Genomic DNA, 23,376 nt, shown 5'->3' on the forward strand with positions numbered 1-23,376 from the left:
TCCAAGGTCACACAGCTACCAAGTAGCAAAGCCAGGATTGGAACTTGGGCAGCAGCTCTCTCCCTTCCTTAAGCTGCTGTCCCGGAGGGAGGGGGCTTTCCCAGCTCCCCCCACCCGCTTCTGTCTGAGTTCCAATGCCGCTCTAGTTCTCTTATGGTTCCGGCTGTTTGTATCTCCCTCTCCTTAAACTGGGAACTCCTTGAGGGCTGCTCTTGGGCCTGCCACATTTCTGGGTCCCCCATCACCTGTTGCTCAGCACACTGTGGGTGCCCTGGTGGTGATTTTGCACGAGATGAGTGAACAGTCATAAAATAGCCACCGTCTCTCGTGCCTCGAGCGTGGGCCTGTTCTCGTGCGGAGCAGTTGCGTTGTTTTATTTATACAGCGCCACAGCCCTGGAAAGTGGAAATGCTTACTTGCTCCATTTTACAGATGAGGAAACTGAGGCCCAGAGAGGTGAAGTGACTTGCTCAAGGTCACACAGCTAGTAGTGGCAGAGCTGGGAGGGGTAGGCATGACCCCGAGCCCTTGGAAGAGGAGCTCTGTGGAGGTGCCGAGGAGCTGGGAGGAGGGAAGGGCCCGAGCTGGGGAGGATGCCTCAGGTTAGAGGCTTTGAAGTACTGGAGGATCTCAACCAGCAACAATGGGAAGAGTGTCTCAGGGGGTCACAGCTTGAGCAAAGCTCTCAAAACTTTGATTCTGCCTCTTTCACTCAGAGTCAGAGGGCAGCCCTCACGTCTTCCTTTGTCCAGCCCCTTGCCTTCCTTCTTCCTGCCTTCCATGATGGGCTGGGGGCTGCCAGGAAGTGATGGAGTCCCATCCGTGGGAAGCCCTTGGGTGGCAGTGAGGCACCCCGATTGGAGGGTGAGGGAGGGTGGGAGTGGATGGGGAGCCCTTCCTCACATCACAAAGCTCAGCTGCTCCTCTGAGAGAGTTGGGGGGCTGGCATTAGAGGAAGAAGAGGGATGATGGGATGGTGGGGAGAGGCTTAGTGGAAGACGGGCCACCCACATTTGAGGTGCTCATGTCTCATACCTCACCCAGGGACCACCCTGCATGTCCTTCCACTGTTGTTGCTTAAGGTCTATTATTGTGAACCCCTTGCTCCAACCCCTCTCCCTGCAGGAATGAGGGACTTTCTGAGTCTAACCTGTGACTGGGCTGGGAGTCGGGGAGGGAGAGCTTAAGGCTGAGCCTGTCTGTTGGGGTTTGGCCAGGGCTGGCTGGGTTGGGGTCCTCACAGTAGCAGCCTGGAGCCCGCACGCCCTGGATCTCCATGCCAAACGGTTCTGCTCCTAGAATCCTGGGTACTGTGTGGTCTTGGGTCCGAGGAAGCCACTGGGGTCTGAGGTGTGACTGGCCTGAGCCCCTGCCCCGGTGTCTAAGTCTTCAGGAGTCAGAGCCCCTCTGGGTCTGACTCTGGGATGCTTCCTAAATTGCCCTTTCCTCCCACCCAGATGATTCCAGCAGCTTCTCTGGGGCAGTGCTCCAGCAGGCACTGGCTTCTGTCCCCTTGCCCTGGGCACTCCAGTTCTACTTCCCACCATGGGGTGAGGGACCCCTTCTGGCCCTCCTCACACGACTTGCCTTGGCCTCACCCTGCTCTCTCCCCACCAACCATGGGTCCAGGCCTCAGGGCTCGGAAACTTGACTGCCTGGGCCGTACCCAGCTGCCCTGGCTTGCCTGTGATCCCCAAACGGCTCCTCTGGCCAGTCCCAACAGCCCAAATGAGTGAAACAGAAGGACCCACCTGGCATAATGTCCCAGGTTCCAAAGCTGCCACACTCCCAATGCACACGCCAGCCTGAGTTACCCACAAGGTTTAGGCTCCAAAAAGAGGATCCTGAGGCTCAGAGAGGTGAGGTCAGTAGCGTGAAGTCACACAGCTAGTGACAGCAGTTGGGATGTAAAATTGTTGCTTGGGGACTCCTGGTCCAGTGCTTTCTCCTCTTGCCATATGTGGGAGGGTGAGGAGTCAGGCAGGGAATGTGTGATTCCCTTCCTTCCCTCTTCCTGCCTATCTGATAGGAACCAGGCCCTAGGGAAGGCGCCAGATGCAGTACCTCTGCTCAACCTGTTAGGTTTACACCGCTGTTACTTCTGAGCCGGGCGCAGATCGGTATCCCCGCCAGACTGGACTGATCTGGGAAGCTATGGGGCCCCTCATCGTGAGGGCAGTCCCTGGTCCTTGGCTGAGACAGCTCACAGCCACCTGAGGCAGGTTTGAGCCTCCCAGACTGTTGGCATGGGAAGATGGGGCTTGATATCTCCATTTCACAGGTGGGCAAACTGAGGCTCAGATGATAATCACAGTAATCAGCTTACCCAAAGCCTGGCTTGAAGCTGACTGATTTACACACTTTGCCTGCACGGGAGATTTTGTGAATATTATCTCCTTTTTACAGATGAGGAAACTAAGACCCAGAGAGGATAGGGTACTTGCCCAAGGTCACACAGCAAATCCTTATCGGAGACTGGAACTGAGCTGCTTTGGTTTTTAAAAACATTTTGGAGAGTGGGGAGGAGTACCACAGAGTTGCAGATTTAATTGCTTTTCTTTTTTTAGCCAAATCAAGATACTAACAGCTCATGCATGCCGAGCACCTACTACGTGCCAGGCCCTGTGCCAGCATTTTACATCCTCAGAGGGAGGCATGAGTATCCCCTTCCTGCAGATGAGGACCAAGGTCCTGCAGGGCCAAGGTAACGCAGCCTGCAAGTGGTGAGCTGGGCTGGCGCCAGGACGCCCTGATTCTGGCGCTCAGGCTCTGAGGTACCTCTCAAGCTGGGGCCAGGCTGAAGGTGGACCTTGGATCCTGTGAGATTGCAGCGCACCTCCATCCCTGCCCTTGTGAAATAACACCCCCAACCTGGACTGTGAGCCCAAACTCACACATGGGCTGATGTTAGGCGGTGGAGGCTCTGCTGGCAGAAGGCTGGGTAGTGTCAGCAGAGCTGAACCCTCACCCTTGCTTCTGGGGCCCTGCTTGGTTGGCCCCTGGGCACAAGCTCCTGCCGGCCTTCCCCTGTGAGTGGGTGGCTGGGGGCTTCCCAGAGGCCAGCCAGCTTGCACACTCTGGCTTTGTCAATCTGCCTCATTTTGTAGTCTCTGACCTAGACCTCGGCCCAGTCCTGCTGCCTCCTCCTCCATCTTCCCCTGGTTTCTCTGAGGGTCTCTGAGCCTCTGAGAGGCCTGGGCAGGGTGCAGGGGTCCAGGAGGCCTGCTGTGTCTGGCTGTGGGCACACAGGGGCCCTGGTTCTCACCCTTGCTCTGCTGTTGATTCGCTGTGTGGCTTTGGGCAAATCGCCCTTCTCTATGCCTTATTTTCCCCCTTGGTGACATGAAGACTTGGGACTGGAAGATCTCAGCTCTTCCCTGTGATTTGAGTCCTTGCTGTGTAGCCTTGGGAAGTCTCTGCCCCACTCTGTGCCTCAGTTTCCCCAACTCTACAAAGAAAGTGCTGGGTTACTCCAGCCTGGGTGCTGTGTGTCCTTGGGCTGGTCCCTAGACATCTCTGAGCCATAGTTTCAGCATCTGGGGGGCTGAGGCCTGCCTTCCTTCTTAGCAGGTTGGCCTTGAGGGTCAAATGGGACAGACAAGTGTGGATCCCCCACCCTATGTGGGGGCACACAGAGAGGTAGATGGAGGGCCTGGGCATCTTTAGGCTCTTTCCTTGAGGCGGGCCTCGCCCTCTTACTCCAGGGCCCTCCCTCTCCCGCAGAGACCCCCATGTGAGCTTGTGCCCCCGCCTGAGCATGCGTGCGGTGATCTCCCAGCCAAGTCAGACCGCACAGCCCCAATCTCTCTCTCTTCACCTCACTCCATCCAGAAGGGACCCACACTCTCTGGTTGAGCCTCGGCCCACCTGGCTGGGCCCCTGGCTCTGGGATGCTCACCTGTACTCACCTGTTCTCAGAGAGCTCCCCCAGCCCCACTCTCTCCCGGCCTCAACTTCTCCATCTTCAAAATGGGCTGAAGAATATGGGTCAGAGGCAGCTCAGAAAAACCAGGAGCCAGGGATCCAGGTTCAAGTCCAGACTGTGGCTGTGGGCAAGGGCCTTTCTCTCTTTGTGTCCCGGTGATAGGGAGTGGGGGAGGGCATCCTGCTTGCTGTGTGTCTTCTCAGGGTTGTGATGAGGTCAAAGGCAGCCTTGGATTGAGAAGCTCAGCAAGGTATCAAGCCCTGCTGCACCCTGTAGGGAAGGCTTCCTTCTCATCTGGGAGTTAGGAACCTGGGCCTGGCTGCGTGACGTGACCTTGAGCAGAGGCCTCTGCTTCTCTAGCCTCAGTCTTCCCATCTGCACAGTGGGAATGGGAGGGGGCTGGACCCTATTTCCCAGGCAGCCCTTCCCATTGGCCTCTCCTCCCTCCCCATAGACCCTCTCCCTGTCCCCTTGGATTGCTTTGGATGCGAGGCCCTAGTGGCTGCCCCGCCTTGTCCCCCCTCCCCCGTACCCAGCACCGCCTGGCGCTCAGCTCTCTCCCTCGCTCTTTCTGCCTCTCTCTCTCTCACCACCCCCATTTCTGCCTCTTCTTTCCTGTTGGGCTCTCGCTTTCTCCTCCCTCCTCTGTGTCTCTGGACCCCCGCTCCAGCCAGACCTGGTTCACATTCAGATGGCTGCAAAGGTACTTCTGCCCCCTCCCCACTCCCACCCAGACCCAGGGGACCCGCCCTGCCGGGGGCTCTTCCCGCCCATCACCCTGTCCCCATCACCTCCTCCTCATGGGGCAATTAGTGTAGAGGGCCCTGGGTACTGGGGCTCTGCCACCTCAGCTCCCTCTGACACGACTCGCTGTGTGACTTTGGGCAAGTCCCAGCCCCCTCTGGCCTCAGTTTCCCCCATAGATGGGTAGGCTGCAGGAGGAGGCCTGTAGTTTTCAGTCAAGGAACCCTGTGGGTGTGACCCATGATCTGTGACAAAGGCAAGCATTGCTCCAGTTTGCAGGGTTGGCGCCTGGATTGTCACCAAGCCCCCAAAGAGCCACCCCTCGCCTCCACTCAGGTCTTACCAGCTCCCAGGCTTGGGCTTCCAAATCTCAGGACTTGTGGAGGCTTTGAAGGTCTGATTTGACATCCATCTTAGGAGGAATCTTCTCCTGTTACAACTTGCTTGCTCCCCAAAGACAGGGAACTCCCTCCCTCAATCCCAAGGCGGCTCTTGGCATCTTGAGACTGCTTGTTCTATCTGAAGGAAAGCAGATCACTTCCTGTCCCAGGACTCTGCCCCGTGAATTCGGGCCTTGTCATCTGAGTCAGCTTTGGCCAAGAGGCATCTGGGGTAGGGAGGGGAAGAGTCCCAGGCCGCCTCGGCCTGGCAGCTGTGAGAGGCCTGATCTCACTGTTCCCTGCACCTCACTCAGCCTCAAGAGCCCCCAGCACAGCACCTATAAAGACTGCAGGCATCGGGCTCCATTGCTGATGGTTCCCTTCTCCTTTGCTCCCTCCCTCTCCCCCTGCTCAGAGAGGGAGACTGGTGGCTGGCCCACTCACTCAGCACAGGACAGACGGGCTATATCCCCAGCAACTACGTCGCGCCCTCCGACTCCATCCAGGCCGAGGAGTGAGTATCGACTCTGGCCTCCTGCTTGCTTACCATCGCTGCCAGTTCAGAGCTTCTCTCCTGGGCTAGAGTGGGAGGTCTGGCTGCCCAGGGCCCCAGCCACATCCCAGGAAGAGGCACTGTGGGTGGGCGGAAGCCTGGACCACCAGCACCATCCTTCCACCTCCCTCCCCAGGTGGTACTTTGGCAAGATCACCAGACGGGAGTCAGAGCGGTTACTGCTCAATGCGGAGAACCCAAGAGGGACCTTCCTAGTGCGAGAAAGTGAGACCACGAAAGGTATGAGTGCTTCTGCTGACCAGTGGGAACTGAGCCTTTTGTGGGTTATTTGAGCCGGGTATTGTGGAATGAATAGGAGTTTGGTATATGGAGTGGGGTGGGAAGAGCCCTCTAGCTAGAGAAAAAGACAGGATCAAAGGCAGGGAGGTCCATTTGAGGAACACTGAGTCACTCTGGGTTGACCAGAGATGCAGCAAAAGATGATGCAACAGGTGCAGCAAAAGAGGCCAGCCTCTCTGGCCTCAGGTTCCTCAGGTGAGGAATGGGCACAGGTTGTCAGGGAGTCTGAGGGTCACAGAGCAAAAGGCTATTCCCAGGGAGGGTGTTGATGCAATGGGCCCCTCTCCTTCCCCTTCTCTAGGGGCCTCAGGGGCTGGACTGGGTGCTGGGACCTGGCTTTGCCCTTCCCCCAACAGTCCTGGCCTCTTTTCCTCTCCTGTTCTTCCTCCCCACCAGAGAATGATCACCCCTTTCTCTCCAGCCCCTCCGCACGTGGGTTGCAGACTCCATCACCATAGCTACGGAGCTCCCGCTTCCTGTGGGCCTGGGGCTCGGTGGGAGATGGGAAGGCAGAGCATCTGTGTCATGTGTGTGCATTTCTGAGAGGTCATGTGGCTGTGCATGCCGTGTGTGGGTCCAGGCATGTGTGTGCACACGTGGGGGTGGAGTTGTCTGTGGGTTGCTGTGTGGGAGTGAATTGTTACGGGTTTGTCCTTGTGCCCAAGGGCCTAGGGAGTGTGGACCTGTGTGATCATACAGCCACTGGACACAGGCATACCTGTGTGTGTGCACATGTGGTCAGGGCTTGGCCTTAGACTCAGGCCTGTGGCTTCTCTACGCACACGGCCTGGCCATCTGTGGAAAGTCATGGCTGTCCAATGCAGGCTTTAGAGACCCAGGTATGGGTTCAAGTCCCAGCTCTGTGCCTGACTTGCTGGGTGACCTGAGGCTCGCTGCTTTCCCTCTCTGGGCCTCATTTTCCCTTCTTTACACTGGAGATTGTAACCCCCACCTGAGGATTGTCCAGAGGTTTTGTGGGCTGTGCGGACTGGGCTTCTAGCATGAGGCCTGTGTGCTGCTTCCCGAGAAAGGCTTTCTCTGGCCCCTGGAGCCTCCTCCCCTACCCCTGGGGCTCAGCCTTGTTCCCTGATGCCACCCCAGGCATCTCTTAGGCTCAGGCTTAGCCAGGCCTGTCGGGCAGAAGGAAACTTTTCCAGCCCAGAGCTCTTCCAGGCTCAAGGGAAACAGGGAGGGGCCATCGAGATTGGCCCAGCTTAGCTCTGGCAGCCTTCAGGCCACACCCAGTACGTGGTCTTCTGCCCAGGATCGCTCCTGCCTGAGCCTGGAGTCTTCAGGAAGGGGCAGGGCCCGGCCGGACAGTGTGCCCGTGGGCAGACCCCCAGAGGGAAGGCAGTTAGGCCAGGGACACACAGCCACTCGGGACCATTCCTGTTAGGCTCCCTGCCAGCATTTATCGAGCACCTACTGTGTGTCAGGCCCTCTTATATGTAGGCTCATTGAGTCTCCCCAGCAGCCCGGGAAGTAGCCCCATTGTGCAGCGGAGGAAACCGAGGCCCAGAGAGGGCTAGCCACTCGCTCAGGTCACACAGTTGGGATGCACACCTGGGCTTCAGAGGTCTTGCTAGGGCCAAGCGTTCATGGAAAGGCTCTCCGGTCAGGTGCCCCTTTGTCCTTTAGCTCTGCCCCAGTGGCCGCCCCAGAACTGGGTGCTCAGAGACAGGCTGGACCAGACCTGGCTCTGCCTGTGCCTCCCTTCCGTCCCGTGCTGGGTCGGTGTGCTCGGTGCCGTGGCCCATCGGTGGGCTGGCATGGTGGTCACGGCTCCTCTTTGGCCTGCCCTGCAGGCGCCTACTGCCTCTCAGTGTCTGACTTCGACAACGCCAAGGGCCTCAACGTGAAGCACTACAAGATCCGCAAGCTGGACAGCGGCGGCTTCTACATCACCTCCCGCACCCAGTTCAACAGCCTGCAGCAGCTGGTCGCCTACTACTCTAGTGAGTGCCGGCCAGGCCTCCCGGGCGGCCAGCTGGGCGCAGGGGAGTGTAGGCCCTCGGAGAGCATGCGGGGGTCTCCGCCTATCCTATGAGCTGCAGACCCTGAGGAGGGGGGCTTTGGGGCCAAGAAGGGCCAGGACTTCTGTCACCCTGGGGGTGTGCGCTCCCGTTCCCCTCCCCCCATCTTCCTCTCCCCTTTCTCCCTCCTCCCACCCCCTCTTTTTTCCTTCTCTCCTCCCTGTGCCCTCTCTTCCCTGTTTCCCCTCTTCCCTCCCCCCACCCCAACCTGCCCCTCTATCCTCTCTCCTCCTCCGCAGCTGCCTGGTGAGGAGGGGGATGCCTGGAGGAGTGAGCTGGGAAGGAGGGGGCATAGGCCGGTGTCATTTGCCCCTGCAGCCTTAGGACCAGTTAGAACTGGTTACCGGGAGACAAGGAGGGGGTGGCTCGAGCGGGAGAGAGAGCGCGCGCAGGCGGGGAGCTCACGTGCGCAGGTCGTGAGCGTGATACACGGGCCAGGCCGAGTGTGCGGGAGTGTGGCCGATCCGTCTGGATGTTCAGGGCTGCCCGGCTGGACTGAGGCGTCATGGCCTGGGTGCTCCCACGTGGACAGCTCTCTGTGGGTGTCTGTGGGCCTGTGGCACGTGGCCGTGGCCTGCGCGTGCAGGCGTGGCCTTTCCTGAGAGCGCACGCTACTCCTCCTCTGTTGGCTAGGCCTCCCGAATCCCTCTAGGATCTGCCATCCCGCTCTGTCCCCTTGGCCACCACTGTAGGTTTCATTCTGAACCCCGTTCCCCCAGATCAAAACCCTCCAGGGATTACCTTGGAATTTTAGGATAAAGACGCCCATGTGGCCTCTGAGGCCTTGGGTAGTCTAAACCTGGCTGGCCTCCCTGCCTTACCTGGTGCTCTCCTTCCCCCAGTCACTCTCCAGCAGCCCCCTGGCCTCCTTTCAGTTCCTCCAACCCAGGGGCTTATTTCTCCCTCAGGGCCTTTGCACATGCATGAGGCAGCGTGCCCTCTGCCTGGAGGGCTATTTTCCTGAGTCAACCACTCACTTTCCTGTGGATCCAAGCTCAGGTGCCGCTTCCTCTGGGAAGCCTTCCAGGATGCCACCCAGCCCACCTGCTATTGCATGCACAGCTCTCCTCTGTCACACTCGTGGTCCTCGGAGGTGATTAAGGGAAGTTGGGTGTCGTCCTGGACTATGCACTTCCTGAGGGCAGGTTTCCACTGGGTCCCTGGCACCTGCCTAGGTAGCCCCCGCTTAAAGTCTGATGAATGAATGAATGAATGACTCAGGGAGCAGATGCACGAGGTGGTGTGGGCCTGTGTTGGGGACGGTTGTGTACACATAGGGTATGGATGCCTGGCCTTGGGGGTGTCCTGTGCCTCCCCGAAGCCTGTGTGTATACAGTGTGTAAGTCTGCGGGACACGGAGACCCCAGCACGGACGCCGGGCCTGAACTCCACCTCCCTGCCTCTGTCTTCAGAACATGCTGACGGCCTGTGCCACCGCCTCACCACTGTGTGCCCCATGTCCAAGCCACAGACTCAGGGCCTGGCCAAGGACGCCTGGGAGATCCCCCGGGAGTCGCTGCGGCTGGAGGTCAAGCTGGGCCAGGGCTGCTTCGGAGAGGTGTGGATGGGTAAGGCCTTGCCCCGGCCCCGCACACCCCGCCATGTGCCCACCTGCGAACCAGGCAGATGTCTGTCCAAAGTGGCAGCTCAAGGCCCCATGGGTCCCCCAGCCTTCGCCTCCACGAGCTCCATCACCTCTGCTGAACAGTGGGTTCTACTTTCAACATGGAGCTCCCCCAGTGGTGGCTGACAGCAAGTTGAGGTGTAGACCGCCACACCTCCGCACACCGTGGTACCTGTTTACCCAGAACTGCTCAGGGCTGGGCATCGTGACGCCCCAGTGACGTGCCGTGCGGCCTGGGCTGGGTGGCTTCACTCTGGAGGGCTATTTTTCCGAGTCAACCACTCACCCTCCTGTGGATCCAAGCTCAGGTGCCACTTCCTCTGGGAAGCCTTCCAGGATGCCACCCAGCCCACCTGCTATTGCATGCACAGCTCTCCTTTGTCACACTCATGGACAGAGCCTCGATCTTCCCAACTGTAAAATGGGACTGGTGATAATAGGACACCCTGGTGGGGTTGAGAGAACGCTGGCCCCGTGTGGGTCCACACGTTAGCTTCAGCTGTGGGAAGAGAAGCCCCCGCTCACAGAAGGAGTACAGGGTCTGGCGTGTTCCAGGCCTGTTAATGATCTCCTGTCTAACTCTGGAGAGACGGCCAAACCGTCCTTGAAAACAAATGCCACGCAGCCCTGACAAAACCCAGGCCCCCTTCTGCTTTGGTTTCTGCTGACACAGGAGTTGCAGAGGCAGCGGTGAGGCAGGCCTGGCTGTTGTGAGCCTGCGCGTCCAGCGAGGGGGTGTGTATGTTGTGGGGGGGGTGGTGGATGGCCGTGTGCTGTTTTCAAGGTTGTTTCATCTGAGCCGCAGTATTCACTTGGCGTCACCACCACCACTTCCCTCCCTTCAGAGGAAGAGATGATGGAGGAGAGCAGAGGGGGTTCCTGGGTGGCAGCACTGCAGGGACAGAGGCCTGCAGGCTGGAGGTCAGGCCAAGTCAGGGAAGGGGAGGCTTTGAGCTGGGGAGAGGGGAGGGGGATGAGAAGCCAGCTCCCAGGCACAGGCACAAAAAGAGGACGTGAGCAAAACCTGAAAAATCCATGGCGTCAGCCATTCCTGTGGCTGCAAAACTCATTCCTGGCTTGGGCGTGCGGTGAACAGTCAGTGGGGGAGGCTCCCGTTCCTCCCTGGGTGATCCAGGTAGACTCACGAAGCGCCTGGTACGCATGCCCAGAGGGCCTGTGCCGGGAAGGCCACAGACAGGGGCCCGAGCCCCAGCTCGCACCTGGAGGCCCAGAGACGGGCAGGAATGGGCCCAAGGCGCCTCAGGCCCGGCTGGGACAAAACTCAGATTAAACACACTGGTTTAGAGCACAGCTTCCCCTAAGGCCTCACAATGTAAAAACCAGATAATAATAAAATGACAGCTGCAGCTATTATTAACTGTGTCCTTACAGTGGGCTTGGCCCAGTGGCTAAAATCTCATTTAATCCTCAAACAGCCCACAGGTGGATACTATAGCATCCCCATTTTCCGGATGAGAAAATCGAGGCTCAGAGAGGGGAACTGGCTCACCTACGGTCTCACTGCTGGGAGGAGGCAGAGGTGGCAGCCAAACTCCTGCCAGACTGACGTCCGAGCCCTTCTACTTAGTGTGCTGCCTTACTGTTCGGGGAGTGTGGCTTGAGACGAGCTCTTGTTCTGGTGGCCTTGTTCTGAGGCCGGCTCTGCCTCACCCCCCGCCCCCACGAGTACATGCTCCATCTGCTAACACCCGGGCCACCCGAAGGAACACGCCTCCCCAGGAGAGGGCAGTTGAGTTGGAACCACGGTCCCCCAACTCTCAGATGAGTGTGCTGCCTTGGGGGACATCTCTGATAATCAGCATCCGAACAACAGCTCCTGTTTCTTGAGCGGGCCCTGTGTGCAGGTGGGACACTGAGGTCCAGAAAGGGGCTGGGCCTTGGCCGGGCTTGTCACGTGGCCTGGGAGGCCAGAGCTGAAGTTGGTACCCAGGCCGGCGGATCCTGGTCCCTGTGGGGTGGGAATGGGGGTCCTCCCCTGAGGCTGCCTGCACCCCTTTCCATGCAGGGACCTGGAATGGCGCCACCAGGGTGGCCATCAAAACTCTGAAGCCCGGCACGATGTCTCCGGAGGCCTTCCTTCAGGAGGCCCAGGTCATGAAGAAACTGAGGCATGAGAAGCTGGTGCAGCTGTACGCAGTGGTGTCTGAGGAGCCCATCTACATCGTCACGGAGTACATGAGCAAGGGTGAGGCCTGCGTGATGGCGCGGACACGTGGGTGAGCCCTGGCTGGGGTCCTCACAAAAGGGCAGGTGGGACGTGCTTCACCTCCCACCACATCTAGAGCATACGCCTTTAAAGGCGGAATGAATGGAAAGAACCAACTTTCCAGGTCAATGGAAAGTTAAACCAAAGGTTGCCTTTCTCCGTTCATTTCGTTTTTAATGATTTCCCACGATGCATCTATGTCCCCCCATTTGCTGGTTTTGGAAAGCCATTTGCCATTCTGGGGCTGGAAGGAGAGCTCCCTGAATCCTCCAAGCTGAGCCACAGCACATCTGGGTCAAGTTCCTGGCTTGACTTTTACTTGGTTTTGAAATTAATTATTTTTCAAAATTCCACTTTTTGGAGGTATAATTTACATGGGATAAAATACACCCATTTTAAGCGTCCAGTTCGGTGAGGTTTAACAAATGGCTATGCTGTGTATCTCCTACCACAACCGAGATATAGATGGCCGTCACCCCAGGAAGCACCCTTGTACCCCTTTGCAGATAGTGCTCTCCAGCCCCAAACCCACAGAGCCGCTGATGGGCTTAATGTCTTCGCAGAGTTGTTTCTTCTAGAATTTCGTATAGCTAAATCTTTTACATCCGAGGGTTTTCCTTCTTGTCGTGTGTATCAGTAGTTTGTTCCTTTTTGTTGCTGAGTAGTATTCCGTAGTATAGCCGTACCACAGTTCTGTTTGCCTAGAGGCGGACATTTGGTTGTTTCCTATCCTGCTTGCCTTTTAAGTGACAAACACAGACTTCATTCAGAGATGGGTTTGCACAAAATCTGCTGTGTGCTTAAAGTGAGGCCGGCCTGCCCCGGTGGACGAGATCTGGGAGTCACTGCTTCCTGGCTCAGGGAGGACAGGGCGGGGGCTAGAGCTGCTTTCTCTCTCTCCAGGGAGTTTGCTGGACTTTCTCAAGGGGGAGACGGGCAAGTACCTGCGGCTGCCTCAGCTGGTGGACATGGCTGCTCAGGTGAGCCAGCCCCTCCCCGCTCCCACGCCTGGCCTTGAGCTCTCTGACCCACCTGGTTCAACCATGTCTGGCCTCTTGAGCGCCCCCTCCAAGGACCTTGTCTTGGTTGCCCCACACTCACTGATCTCATCCCATGTATTACTGGGACCACTTACAGGTGCTGTGAGTGGTGGTTCGGGCAGAAGAAAGAGCCCTTACCTGGGCATCAGGAGTCACTGACTTGCTATGGGACCTCAGACCTCAGTTTTCTTCTCTGTCAATGTCAGTCACTCATCAAACATGTATTAGTACTTGCTTGCTGTAGGCAGTGCTCAACAGCTACTTTTTTTTTTTTTTTGGTGGGGGGTACGTGGGCCTCTCACTGTTGTGGCCTCTCCCGTTGCGGAGCACAGACTCCAGACGCGCAGGCTCAGCGGCCATGGCACGGGCCTAGCCGCTCTGCGGCATGTGGGATCTTCCCGGACCGGGGCACGAACCCGTGTCCTCTGCATCGGCAGGCAGACTCTCAACCACTGCGCCACCAGGGAAGCCCCAACAACTACTTTTTAATTTAATCCTTAATACAATCAGGTGGTAGAGATGGCTATTATTCCATTTGACAGGTGAGAAAACTGAGGTTCAGGGAGGGGACTTGGGACAACAGGCAGGACCTGACGCTCCTCTGTGTCTCTGGGAGCATCTGGGCCTCTTTTGCACGGTCGCCCCACTTCCCTGGCTGCATCTTGTCTTGTGCCTCCCCTTTGTCCTTTGCCCTATGCAACCTCCTCCTGCTGGGCACTGGTCCTGCTTTTTGTGCCAACAGTATTTATTGTAAATTGACGTCATTGCCTGAAGAACTGGGAAGGGTGGGGCATTTGGTTGGCTATCCACTCCTGGGGATAACACCACCCCTGGGCATGTGCCATGTGATCCGGGAAGGGCAAGGGGTGGCCCCTGATCCAGGCTCCTGGGTTCTGCCTACAGATCGCTTCAGGCATGGCGTACGTGGAGCGGATGAACTATGTCCACCGAGACCTCCGTGCTGCCAACATCCTGGTTGGAGAAAGCCTCGTGTGCAAAGTGGCTGACTTTGGGCTGGCTCGGCTCATCGAAGACAATGAGTACACAGCCCGGCAAGGTGGGCAGAGGCTCCCGGCAGATGCCGTGTGGCCGTGGGCAGTCACACCCCTTCTCTGAGCCTCAGTTTCCTCCTCTGTCAAGTGGGGATAAGAATGGGGCCTATCTGGCAGAGCGGTCATGATGTTCTCCTGAGCTCCCCCGACCCTTCTTGGTCCTGCAGGTGCCAAGTTCCCCATCAAGTGGACGGCTCCAGAAGCTGCCCTCTATGGCCGGTTCACCATCAAGTCAGACGTGTGGTCCTTCGGGATCCTGCTGACAGAGCTCACGACAAAGGGACGGGTGCCCTACCCCGGTAAGAGGGCTCCCCACAGCCCATCTCTGGTCCTTCTGCCCCTGCCCTGGTGACCCCTCTGCTCAGGTGACCTTGGGCAAGTCAAACCCCGTCCAGGGCCTCCGTTTCCCCATCTGTATAACAAAGAGGTTGACCATCTGATCTTAGGCTCTGTCTTTGGTGAGGGCTCCCAGCCTTGGGGGGGGCCTTACCCACGGTCACAGCCACCCTCTCCTAGGCAGGAAGCCCTCTCTGTTGTTCCCATCAACTTCCCTCTGCCCCAATTTCCTCAGTGGGGCCAGCCTACTCATGCTTCCCTCTGCCCACAGGGATGGTGAACCGCGAGGTGCTGGACCAGGTGGAGAGGGGCTACCGGATGCCCTGCCCGCCCGAGTGTCCCGAGTCTCTGCATGACCTCATGTGCCAGTGCTGGCGGAAGGACCCAGAGGAGCGGCCCACCTTCGAGTACCTGCAGGCCTTCCTGGAGGACTACTTCACGTCCACCGAGCCCCAGTACCAGCCCGGAGAGAACCTATAGGGCGTGGGCTGCAGGGCCAGACTGCCTTCTTGGCTTGATCCTGAGCTGGGTGGCCCCTGACGTGGGGTCTTGCCTGCCTCTGCCTGTCCGCCCCCCGTTGATCCTCTCTGTGGGGCTGAATTGCCAGTGACGAGGCCCCTCCCTCTTTTGTGGCATGGAAGGGCTTGGGGCCTGGGGCCGCCCTGGGGGCGGGGTCCAAGGCTGGTGCAGTGACTGTGCCCCGGCCCCTGGCCAGCCGCACACCTCCTCCCTGCGTTCCCTCCTGGAGCTCTGTGCGTCTCAGCAGGAGGAACTGGGAAGAAGGGCCGGGCTGAGGGCACCCTTTTCTTAGCCTCAACCTACTGCACGCACTGGCCCTTTCCCACTTCCACGCCACCCCAGGTCTGTCTGCAGAGATAGCCAAAGAGCCTTTCCAAAGAGGAGTGATGGGCCACTGGCCCTCGGCCTGCCTGCCACCCTGCTCCTTGCCACCCATTTCTGAAACGCCTGTTGGTGGAGGCTGCTCGGTCCAGCCCCCTCTGCTGTGGCTCCCAGGCTGGTGAGGCCTAGCTTGACTTGTTGCTGGTGGGTGGGGTGGACACCTCCCTCAAACCCTGCCCTTCTTAGACCTGAGGGATCCTTAGAGATCTTCAATTCCTTGTCCCCATACTACCCATGGGGAAACTGAGTCCAGAGAGGGGATGTGACTTGCCCAAGGCCACAGAGCAGTTCAGGGTTGAGGTGGGATTGGAACCTGGTGCTCCCTCTGTCTTCCTCAGGAACCAACAGGATTGTCCTTGGAGGCACTGTGGACAGACTGGGGCAGCCCAGGGGACAAGGGGCCTGAGGACGGGTTAGAGATAGCAGAGAGAGTCCTGCTGCCTCTGTTTGCTCAGTGGGCTATTGTGGGGGGAGAGAGTGGAGGTAGATGTGGGGCTGAGCTAGAAATGAAAGGTACAAGGGTAGGGAGGCAGGTTTCAATCAGAAGGTGGGAGGTATTTGACCTTTGGAGCTAGCCAATCATGAAAGGGAGTGAGCTCACCGGCTCTGGAGGCAATCAAGCAGAAATAGAAGATCCAAATGATTGGGAGGCCCTGGCCTCAGGAAGGAACCCCAGGTCCTCCTTCGCCCAGTTTGTCCTGTGTCATTTCAACGCCTGGCCCCTGCTCTTCTCCCCAAGTTGGCACCTTTAACTCACGAGTACGGAAAGGAGTGCCTAGACTGGGGTGAGGAGGGAGGACTGGGGTGTCTATTGCCACACACCAGGACTGGCTGTGTGCCCTCGGGCAGCCCCTGCTTCCTTCTCTGGGCTGCAGTGTCTGCCTCCATTTGTGGCCATGGCCTCTGCAACTGCTCCACTCCTGTCCAGACCCTGTGGCCTGGCATCACGTGGTGAGCTCAGCCCATGGCATCAGGAGACCGTGTTTTGGCCCTTGGGCTATGTGGTGGCTTCTCCCTGGACCTCAGTGTGTCCTTCTTAAATGGGGCAGCCAACAGTTTGTAGGCATCTTGCCAAGGGCCCCTGTGTGCGTGCGTGTGTGTGTGTGTGTGTGTGCACGTGTATGTTCCTCCATGTGTGTTCATATTTAACATGTAAAAACGCCCTCTGCTCTGTCCCCCAGACCTGTTGTACATTTCACCCACAGCCCCCCATCACAGCAATAACGTTCCTGCTGCCAGGGGTTCTCGAGCCAGCCAGGCCCTGCCAGTGGGGAGGGAGGCCAAGTGGTACCTGCCTGTGAAATTTCAACTCTTCCTTTCATACATGTTTATTACCCAAGTCTTCTCCTGTCCCGTCTCCGTCCCAGTCGAATCTGGACTCACTTACCCCAGCGCGCTCCCAAATCCCCTTCTGACTGCCCAGTGTCCTTTGTATAAGGTGTCCTAATACTGTCTTTTTTTTTTTTTAAACAAACAGTGTTTTGTAGATTTCAGATGACTATGCAGAGGCCTAGGGGACCCCCGGCTCTGGGCAGGGCCTAGGGTTCCTGCGTTCCACGGCCGAGGCCTGTGGGGGGAGGGGGGATTTGGAATTGGTTGTAAATACTTTGCATATTGTCTGATTAAACACAAACAGACCTCAGAGTTCGGTCAGCGGTTTCTTGAGTATCTGTTGTGTGCTGGAGAGTGAGAGGGGGTGGGATGTGAGGACAGACTGTGTCAGAGGGGCCTTTGTGCAGGCAGCATTGGTGGCTGGAGGGCTTGAGGCCAGAGCGGGACATGATCAGATTGGAGACCTCTGGAATGCGGCTGTGTGCACATCCATCCCTGAGTTTGGGGAGTGACTGTGCCTGGCAGAAACCTTGCTTATGTCTGAGATGCACCAGGCGAAGCCCAGGGCTCGTGAGCAGGAAGTGTGAGCAGTTGAAGACTCTTTGCCCTGGGTGGGTGGTGGCAGTTGACACCCTGGGGGCCCCGCAGGGCTGTCAGGCCCTTGTGGAGTTGTGGATGTCCTCACAGCGAGATGTGGCTGTGTGCGTGCTGTGTGTTTCCCGGGAGTGCTGGGCTGGGTGGGTGGGGGGTTGGTGAGACTGGGTTAGCAAAAGCCCTGGGCACCCTGGAGAAAAATCCAAAGACCCTTCCTCTCCTGCCTTCTCCCCTCCACCAAGGCACACAATCTGGGAAGTTCATTTGCAACAGTCTATAGGAAGAAATGTCTTTTATATCAGATCACACACCGATCCATGTAAGTTACCTCTGGTCGTAGTAACACTGTTTAATCTGTATAATTAAAAACAGATTTCAAAATCAGGATGTTTCTCTGTTCACTGTCATTTTCACAAGCCAAATACCACAATGTCCGGTCAGAATGGACACCTGGAGACCCCATGGGTGTACATGTGTCTTGGGAGCAGAGGTAGGAGCATGGGTGTGAGTGTGCGCTTGTGGGTGTGTGCCTTTGTGTTCACTGGGGTATGCGTGTGGCCCTGTTTGCTCATGGGTGTCTGTGTTGGTGTGTGGACACGTGTCCAGGTGGCCTGGGAGTCTGGATGTCCAGATGTGTGAACCTGTTTTTCCTGGCCCTGTGTGCAGAGATTTGTGTGTACTGCGGGGACGCCACTCTAGGTGGTTCTGCCTGAATCTGTGGGCTCCCCCGGGGGCGCGGGCCCCGATGTGTGTGGCGGGGCTCTGCTTGTCTGCGCGGGGCAGTGTGTGTGTCCGCGTGGATGCTTGTGGGCTCAGGGCGTGCACGGGGCGCCGGCCGCTCCGCCAGGGCCCCCATGCACCGGGGGGCGCAAGGACACCTGCGAGCAGCCCAGCCCGGGGACGCGCCCCAGCCCCGGCGGGGACAAAGCGCTCGTCCGCGCTACGCGGCGGGTCGGGAGTGCGCCTGCGCGCTGGTGAGCCGCGGGTCGAGCCGGGGAAGAAGCCCCGAGACCCCTTTATCTCCGTCTCTCGCTGGTCTCACCAAGTGATTCAATGCGTGTGTGTCTCTCTCTGCCTCCTCCGTCTTTGTCTCTCTTTGTCTGTCTGTGCCTCTTCAGCTCTCTCTCAGGCTCTCTGGCCCTGGCTCTCTTGTCTTCACAATTTTTTGTGTTTCTTTCCTCTTCCCTAAACCCCCTCCCCCCGCACTAATTGGTCTTTCTCTGTGTGCTTCTGATTTTCTGTCTCCGTTTCTGTATGTGTCTGTTTCTCACTGTTGCTAGTTTCTCTTTTTCTCTGTGCCTCGTGGCCGTCTCTATTTCTCTAGTCTCTCTCTCTCTGTGTCTCCGTCTCAGATTTTATTTCCTTATCAATCTCTGTACGGCTCTGGTTCTCCTCCAGACCCTCTCACACCTCCGTGCCTTTGCCCAGGCTGTTTCCACGACTTAGAGTGCCCTTTCTTTCCTCTCTGCAACCTGGCAAACTCCTCTTCATCCTTCAAAACATCTCAAAGGCCACAGACCACCTCTGGGCGCTTTCCCTGACCCCCTGGAACTTGCAAGGGTGGTCACGGCCATTCACACAGCTCCCCCCCTAGAATGAGAGCTTGAGGGGCTGGGGCAATTCTGGCTGAAGCACCCAGATCTAGCACAGCGGGGTGCTGTCTGATCAGAGAAGGGAGGCAGGAGTTTGCTCTGTCTCTCCCACCTATTGTCTCTGGCTCCACTGGTTTTGACTTCCCCTCTCTGGGCCTCTGCTTTTTTTTTTTTAATTTAGATGTTGGGGGTAGGAATTAATTAATTAATTAATCTATTCTTGACTGTGTTGGGTCTTCGTTTCTGTGCGAGGACTTTCTCTAGTTGCGGCGAGCGGGGGCCACTCTTCATCGCAGCGCGTGGGCCTCTCACTATCGCGGCCTCTCCAGACGCGCAGGCTCAGGATTGTGGCTCACGGGCTTAGTTGCTCTGCGGCATGTGGGATCTTCCCAGACCGGGGCTTGAACCCGTGTGCCCTGCATTGGCAGGCAGATTCTCAACCACTGCGCCACCAGGGAAGCCCTGTTCAGTTTGCTTTTGCTCGACTCTTCAAGAGAAAGAGCGAAAAGGCGAGTGACGTCTACTCTGCTGGGACCATCATCTCACTGCCCCCTCTGCCTGCTCCTGCTTCTGCTGCCCTGTTCAGTTTCCAGCCCACTTCAGGCGATTGGAGACCCTGGGACCCCCTCGTCCCCTCCGCCTTCCCTTTCTGGTTTCAGTGGTTTTTCTCATTCTACATGCATTTTTTTTTTTCTTTTTGAGAAAAGTAAGATGATGTTTGCCCCCACGGGAAAAAAAATTCCTTATATAGTAGGGCAGGAAAGATACAGAAAAGCACATACAAGAAGACGGTAATTTGTGCTCTCTACACCCTCCCTCCCACCTAGAAAGGATGGGGCATGTTTCTGGGTGTGTGTCCATCTGGGCCTGTCGCCTGTGCTCTGCACAGTGGCTTCAGTGTCTCCTTGTCTCTCTCTCTGTCTCTCCATCCTCTGGCCCATGGTTACTGGCTGCCACTCTGGGCTGCTGGCCTATCGATTCTTTCAGATGTTCATATGTAAAACTTACATTAAAGGTGAACCTTGGGCCCCATCCTGCTGCAGCCCTGCTCGCCCGTGTGGGTGCACGTGCTCGCCTGTGGGTCTGTGTCAGGCCCCCTGTGCCGGCTCTTTCTCAGCTCCCCCCCCGTCTTCCTTTCTCCGTGGTTTCATTGACCTCCCTTCCACCAGTTGCACTTCTAGTGTGTGCAATGGGTGTGTGATGTGTGCAGTGTTCGGGGCACGTGCGTGTTGCTGGTCCTTCCAGGCTGCGGCTCCGTGCTGCTGTGGGTCTCTTTGCTCATCCTCTGCTCCTTTCATCTCCTCCCTCCCTCCTAAAATTCCAACTAGACCTTGTGCTGGACACACACACACACGCACACACATGGTCCCTCGTCTTTTTCTCTCATCTCTGTCTTCTTTTCCCATTTTTCTCTTGGGGGCTCCAAAAAGCTGTGGTTTGCAGAGAGAAAAAGACTGACAGAGACAGAAACACGGAGATAGAGATGGAGATGGGGGGGTGGCATGGGGGTGGGGGAATCAGGCTGGGAGATGGAGCTCTGTCCGTCTGTCTGTCCATCCCAGTCTCCCCAGCCCTCCCTCCCTGGGGCTTTTCCCACCCAGTGCTGGGCTGTGCTTCCCTCAGGGTATGTCCCGTGGGATCCAGGGCTCTGCCTTCTGTCCATCTGTCCAAATATCTGTGTGTCTGCCTCTGCCGCCACGCCTCCCCCTTGCTGTGGTCTCATTAAATGCCCTTCTCTTTCTCTGATTGTCCTGTGTGTGTGTGTGTGTGTGTGTGTGTGGGTGTGTGTGTGTGTGTGTGGGTGCGTGTGTCTGCGGCTGGATCTCTGTGCCAGTGGGTGTCTCTACCTCCCACCTCCAACTTCCTGCAATTTTATTAAATATCCTTCTCTTCTTCCGTTTCTTGCCGCCCTCTCGGTGTGTGTGCATCTGTGTACATGCATGTCTGCGAATGAACCTCTCGGCCACCCCTTTCCCCTTCCCCGGGATTCCTGGGACTTGGCTTCTGGGGTCACTTTCTACTCACTCCCCATCCTGGCCCCAGACTCAGCCCCATGCTCCCTCCAGCCTCTGCCTCAAGGCCTCCCTCCTGGACAGTCTCCCTGGCGACTATCCCCTGGGCACCTCACCTTTGACCCTCAACTCAACTCCTGTCCGCTCCTGCCCACTCTGGGGAGGGCTCCACCATTCAGCCTCCAGCCCTGGGCCGCACTCACCATCACTCACCCTCACTCTGCCGTGGCCTTCCTTTTTTTCTTCCCACCTCTGGCCCTGCTCAGAATCCTTTGTCTCCGGTGGAGGAAGCCCCATCTCCCTCACCTGCCATTCCAGGCCTTGCCAGGCTGGCTCCAGTTGCCAGTGGCACGCTGACTGCCTGACACGTCTTTCCTTCCTTCAGCCTGGACATCCACCTCCTCCGGGAAGGCCTCCTGATTGCCCCTTCCCTGGCTTCCCTTGGCTCCAGCACTCCCTGCAGTAGCGTCCTTCCTAACCTTGGCCTCGTGTTATGCAGTCCCAGGCTGGGCACCCAACCAGGGCCCCGTTATGACTTTCATGGGCCCTAGTCAGCTTTGCCTTCATGGACCCCTTTCTCCATAAAAAATATTTTTAAAAATTCTATTTTATGACAACATTGATATAAAGTTGAATATATTAACATTATATATGAAAACATTTTCTTTGAGTTAAAGTTCATTTTTCTTCCGATTTTAAAAGAAATTAAAACATTTTTCATGGGCACCTAAAGGTATGGTGGGCTGTAGGTTTACTGAGTGCCTTCTCTGTGCTGACCATGGGCAATGGCTGTTGGGGGCAGGCTGTGTGTCCTTTGCACATTCCACCCTCTCTGAATCTCTCTTCGTCTAGACTCTGCCCCCTGCGGACTGCCCTTGACTTCCGTTTGAGTGCATCGAAGCCACCTGTTGTGTGTATCACCCGGCCTCCTGAGTCTCTCTCCTCTCTGTCCATTTCTCTCACCCTAACAGGTTTGTCCCTTGCTCTGGGGTCCCCTGTTCATTCATTCATTCCCCCAACAAACACGCGGGGCCCTGGTGTCTACATGTCTGCCGGGGAGCAGGGGTCTGGCTCCCTGTGTCTCTCTCAGGCCTTCTGCCCTCCCAGATCTTCGGGCTTGTTGAATTTCCAATGTGGGCTCTCTCCCTGTAGCCCCCTCTCCTTGCCATGAGCTGGGGGCAGGTGTTTCTTTTCATTCCCTAGGCTCTTCATAAAGCACTCATCATGGAGCAGCTGCCCCTGCCCGGCCATGTGCGCGTGTACGTGTGTGTTTGCCTGTATCCGCGAAGTGCATCACCGCCCCCCCTGCGCCCCGACTACCCACCAGCTCCCAGGAATCTGCCCCACCCCCATACCTCCATCTAGATTATTCCAGCTGTGCCTGCCCCATCTTGCCGTTGCCCTCCAGGGCTCTCCCTCCCTCCGCCCTCCTCAGCCTTTTCCTTCCACATTCATCCTAAATGCCTTCCAGCTTTGCTCTCACTCAGGTGTGTAAGCATTCATTGAACACGTTTCCGGTGGGCACCTACTGTATGCCTGACCCCGGTTGGGGTTTAGGGGGTCGGGGGGAGAAAAATCTGCTGGGGAGCAGCCGTGGACAAGGCACTTAGTGTCCAGAAGGACAGATGAGCAGAACAGATGCAGAAAGGCCCACGGTCCCAGTAGAGTAGAGATGGGGTCCTGAGCTTGAACAGAGCGTCCGGGCTGGCTCCCCTGAGGAGTGGGCTGAGTGAGGCCCGAGGGCAACAGGTGGAGAAGCGGGGCGGGGAGGGGGGGTTGTGGCCGGGCGGGAAGCACTCCAGGCAGCAGGACAGCCATGCGAAGGCCAGGAGGTGGGAGCCAGCGGGCTGGGGTGGGACAGCCACCGAGTCATCACATCCCCTCGTTTCTCTGCCCACCCCCCATTCTCCCCTTTTCTAGGGGGTGTGATTGTGTGCGGGGGAGTGAGCGAGAGGGAGACAGACAGACTTACAGACCAGCACCGGGAGAGGGCGAGAGAGGTGCGCGGAACTCCACTCTCCCTGCTCTCCAGCTTCCTCCTTCCCCCTTCTCTCGGGGGCTCCTGAAACCTTGTCTTTTCTCTGGGCTTCCTGCAACTGTTTATGTATGCACACACCTGTGTGGTGTATACATGGCGTCCATGGTCCATGTGTATGTTGTTCATGTAGTATAGTGTGTGTGGTGTGTGTATGTGTGGTGTGTGTGTTGTGCGTGTTGTGTGTGGTGTGTGTGTGTCGTGTTTTGTGCGTGGTGTGTGTGTGTTGTGCGTGCTGTGTGTGTTGTGTGTGTGGTGTGCGGTGTGCATGGTATGTGTGTGTGGTGTGTGTGTAGTGTGGGGTGTGGTGTGATGTGTGTGTAGCGTGTGTGGTGTCTGTAGTGTGTATGCGTGGTGTGTGCGTGGTGTGTGTGGCGTGTGTGGTGTGGTGTGTGTGGTGTGCATGGTGTGTGTGTGGTGTGTGTATAGTGTGTGTAGTGTGCGTGTGTGGCGTCTGTGGTGTGAGTGTGGTGTGTGTGGTGTGCGTGGTGTGCGTGGTGTGTGTGTGTGGTGTGGTGTATGTGTGTAGTGTGTGTGTAATGTGTGTGGTGTGGTGTGTGCGGTGTGTGCGGTGTGTGCGTGTGGTGTGCGTGTGATGTATGTGTGCGGTGTGTGTGGTGTGGTGTGTGTGTGGTGTGTGTGTATGGTGTGTGGTGTGTGGTGTGTGTGGTGTGGTGTTGTGTGTGTGGTGTGGTGT

At 57.4% G+C, this 23,376-nt stretch overlaps 1 protein-coding gene across 8 annotated transcripts in view; it reads left to right on the top strand.

Annotated features, from left to right (window-relative positions):
* Positions 1-16,758, top strand: part of SRC (SRC proto-oncogene, non-receptor tyrosine kinase) — a 56,226-nt gene extending 39,468 nt beyond the window's left edge. For 5 of the 8 annotated variants that reach the window (XM_033840316.2, XM_033840313.2, XM_033840315.2 and 2 more), the window contains exons 6-14: positions 5,465-5,563; positions 5,739-5,842; positions 7,708-7,857; positions 9,348-9,503; positions 11,586-11,765; positions 12,690-12,766; positions 13,730-13,883; positions 14,046-14,177; positions 14,486-16,758. In XM_033840316.2, coding sequence (XP_033696207.1) covers positions 5,465-5,563; positions 5,739-5,842; positions 7,708-7,857; positions 9,348-9,503; positions 11,586-11,765; positions 12,690-12,766; positions 13,730-13,883; positions 14,046-14,177; positions 14,486-14,694 — 1,261 coding nt within the window. In that variant the 3' untranslated portion in view covers positions 14,695-16,758. Of the gene's footprint in view, positions 1-2,567; positions 2,705-5,464; positions 5,564-5,738; positions 5,843-7,707; positions 7,858-9,347; positions 9,504-11,585; positions 11,766-12,689; positions 12,767-13,729; positions 13,884-14,045; positions 14,178-14,485 lie in introns of those variants that run through there. The other 3 variants (XM_033840319.2, XM_033840317.2, XM_033840320.2) reach the window with 3 other exon arrangements.
* Positions 16,759-23,376: the final 6,618 nt, after the last annotated feature.

The sequence above is a fragment of the Tursiops truncatus genome, chromosome 15 (genome assembly GCF_011762595.2).
Source record: "Tursiops truncatus isolate mTurTru1 chromosome 15, mTurTru1.mat.Y, whole genome shotgun sequence".
Classification (NCBI taxonomy): Eukaryota; Metazoa; Chordata; class Mammalia; order Artiodactyla; family Delphinidae; genus Tursiops; species Tursiops truncatus.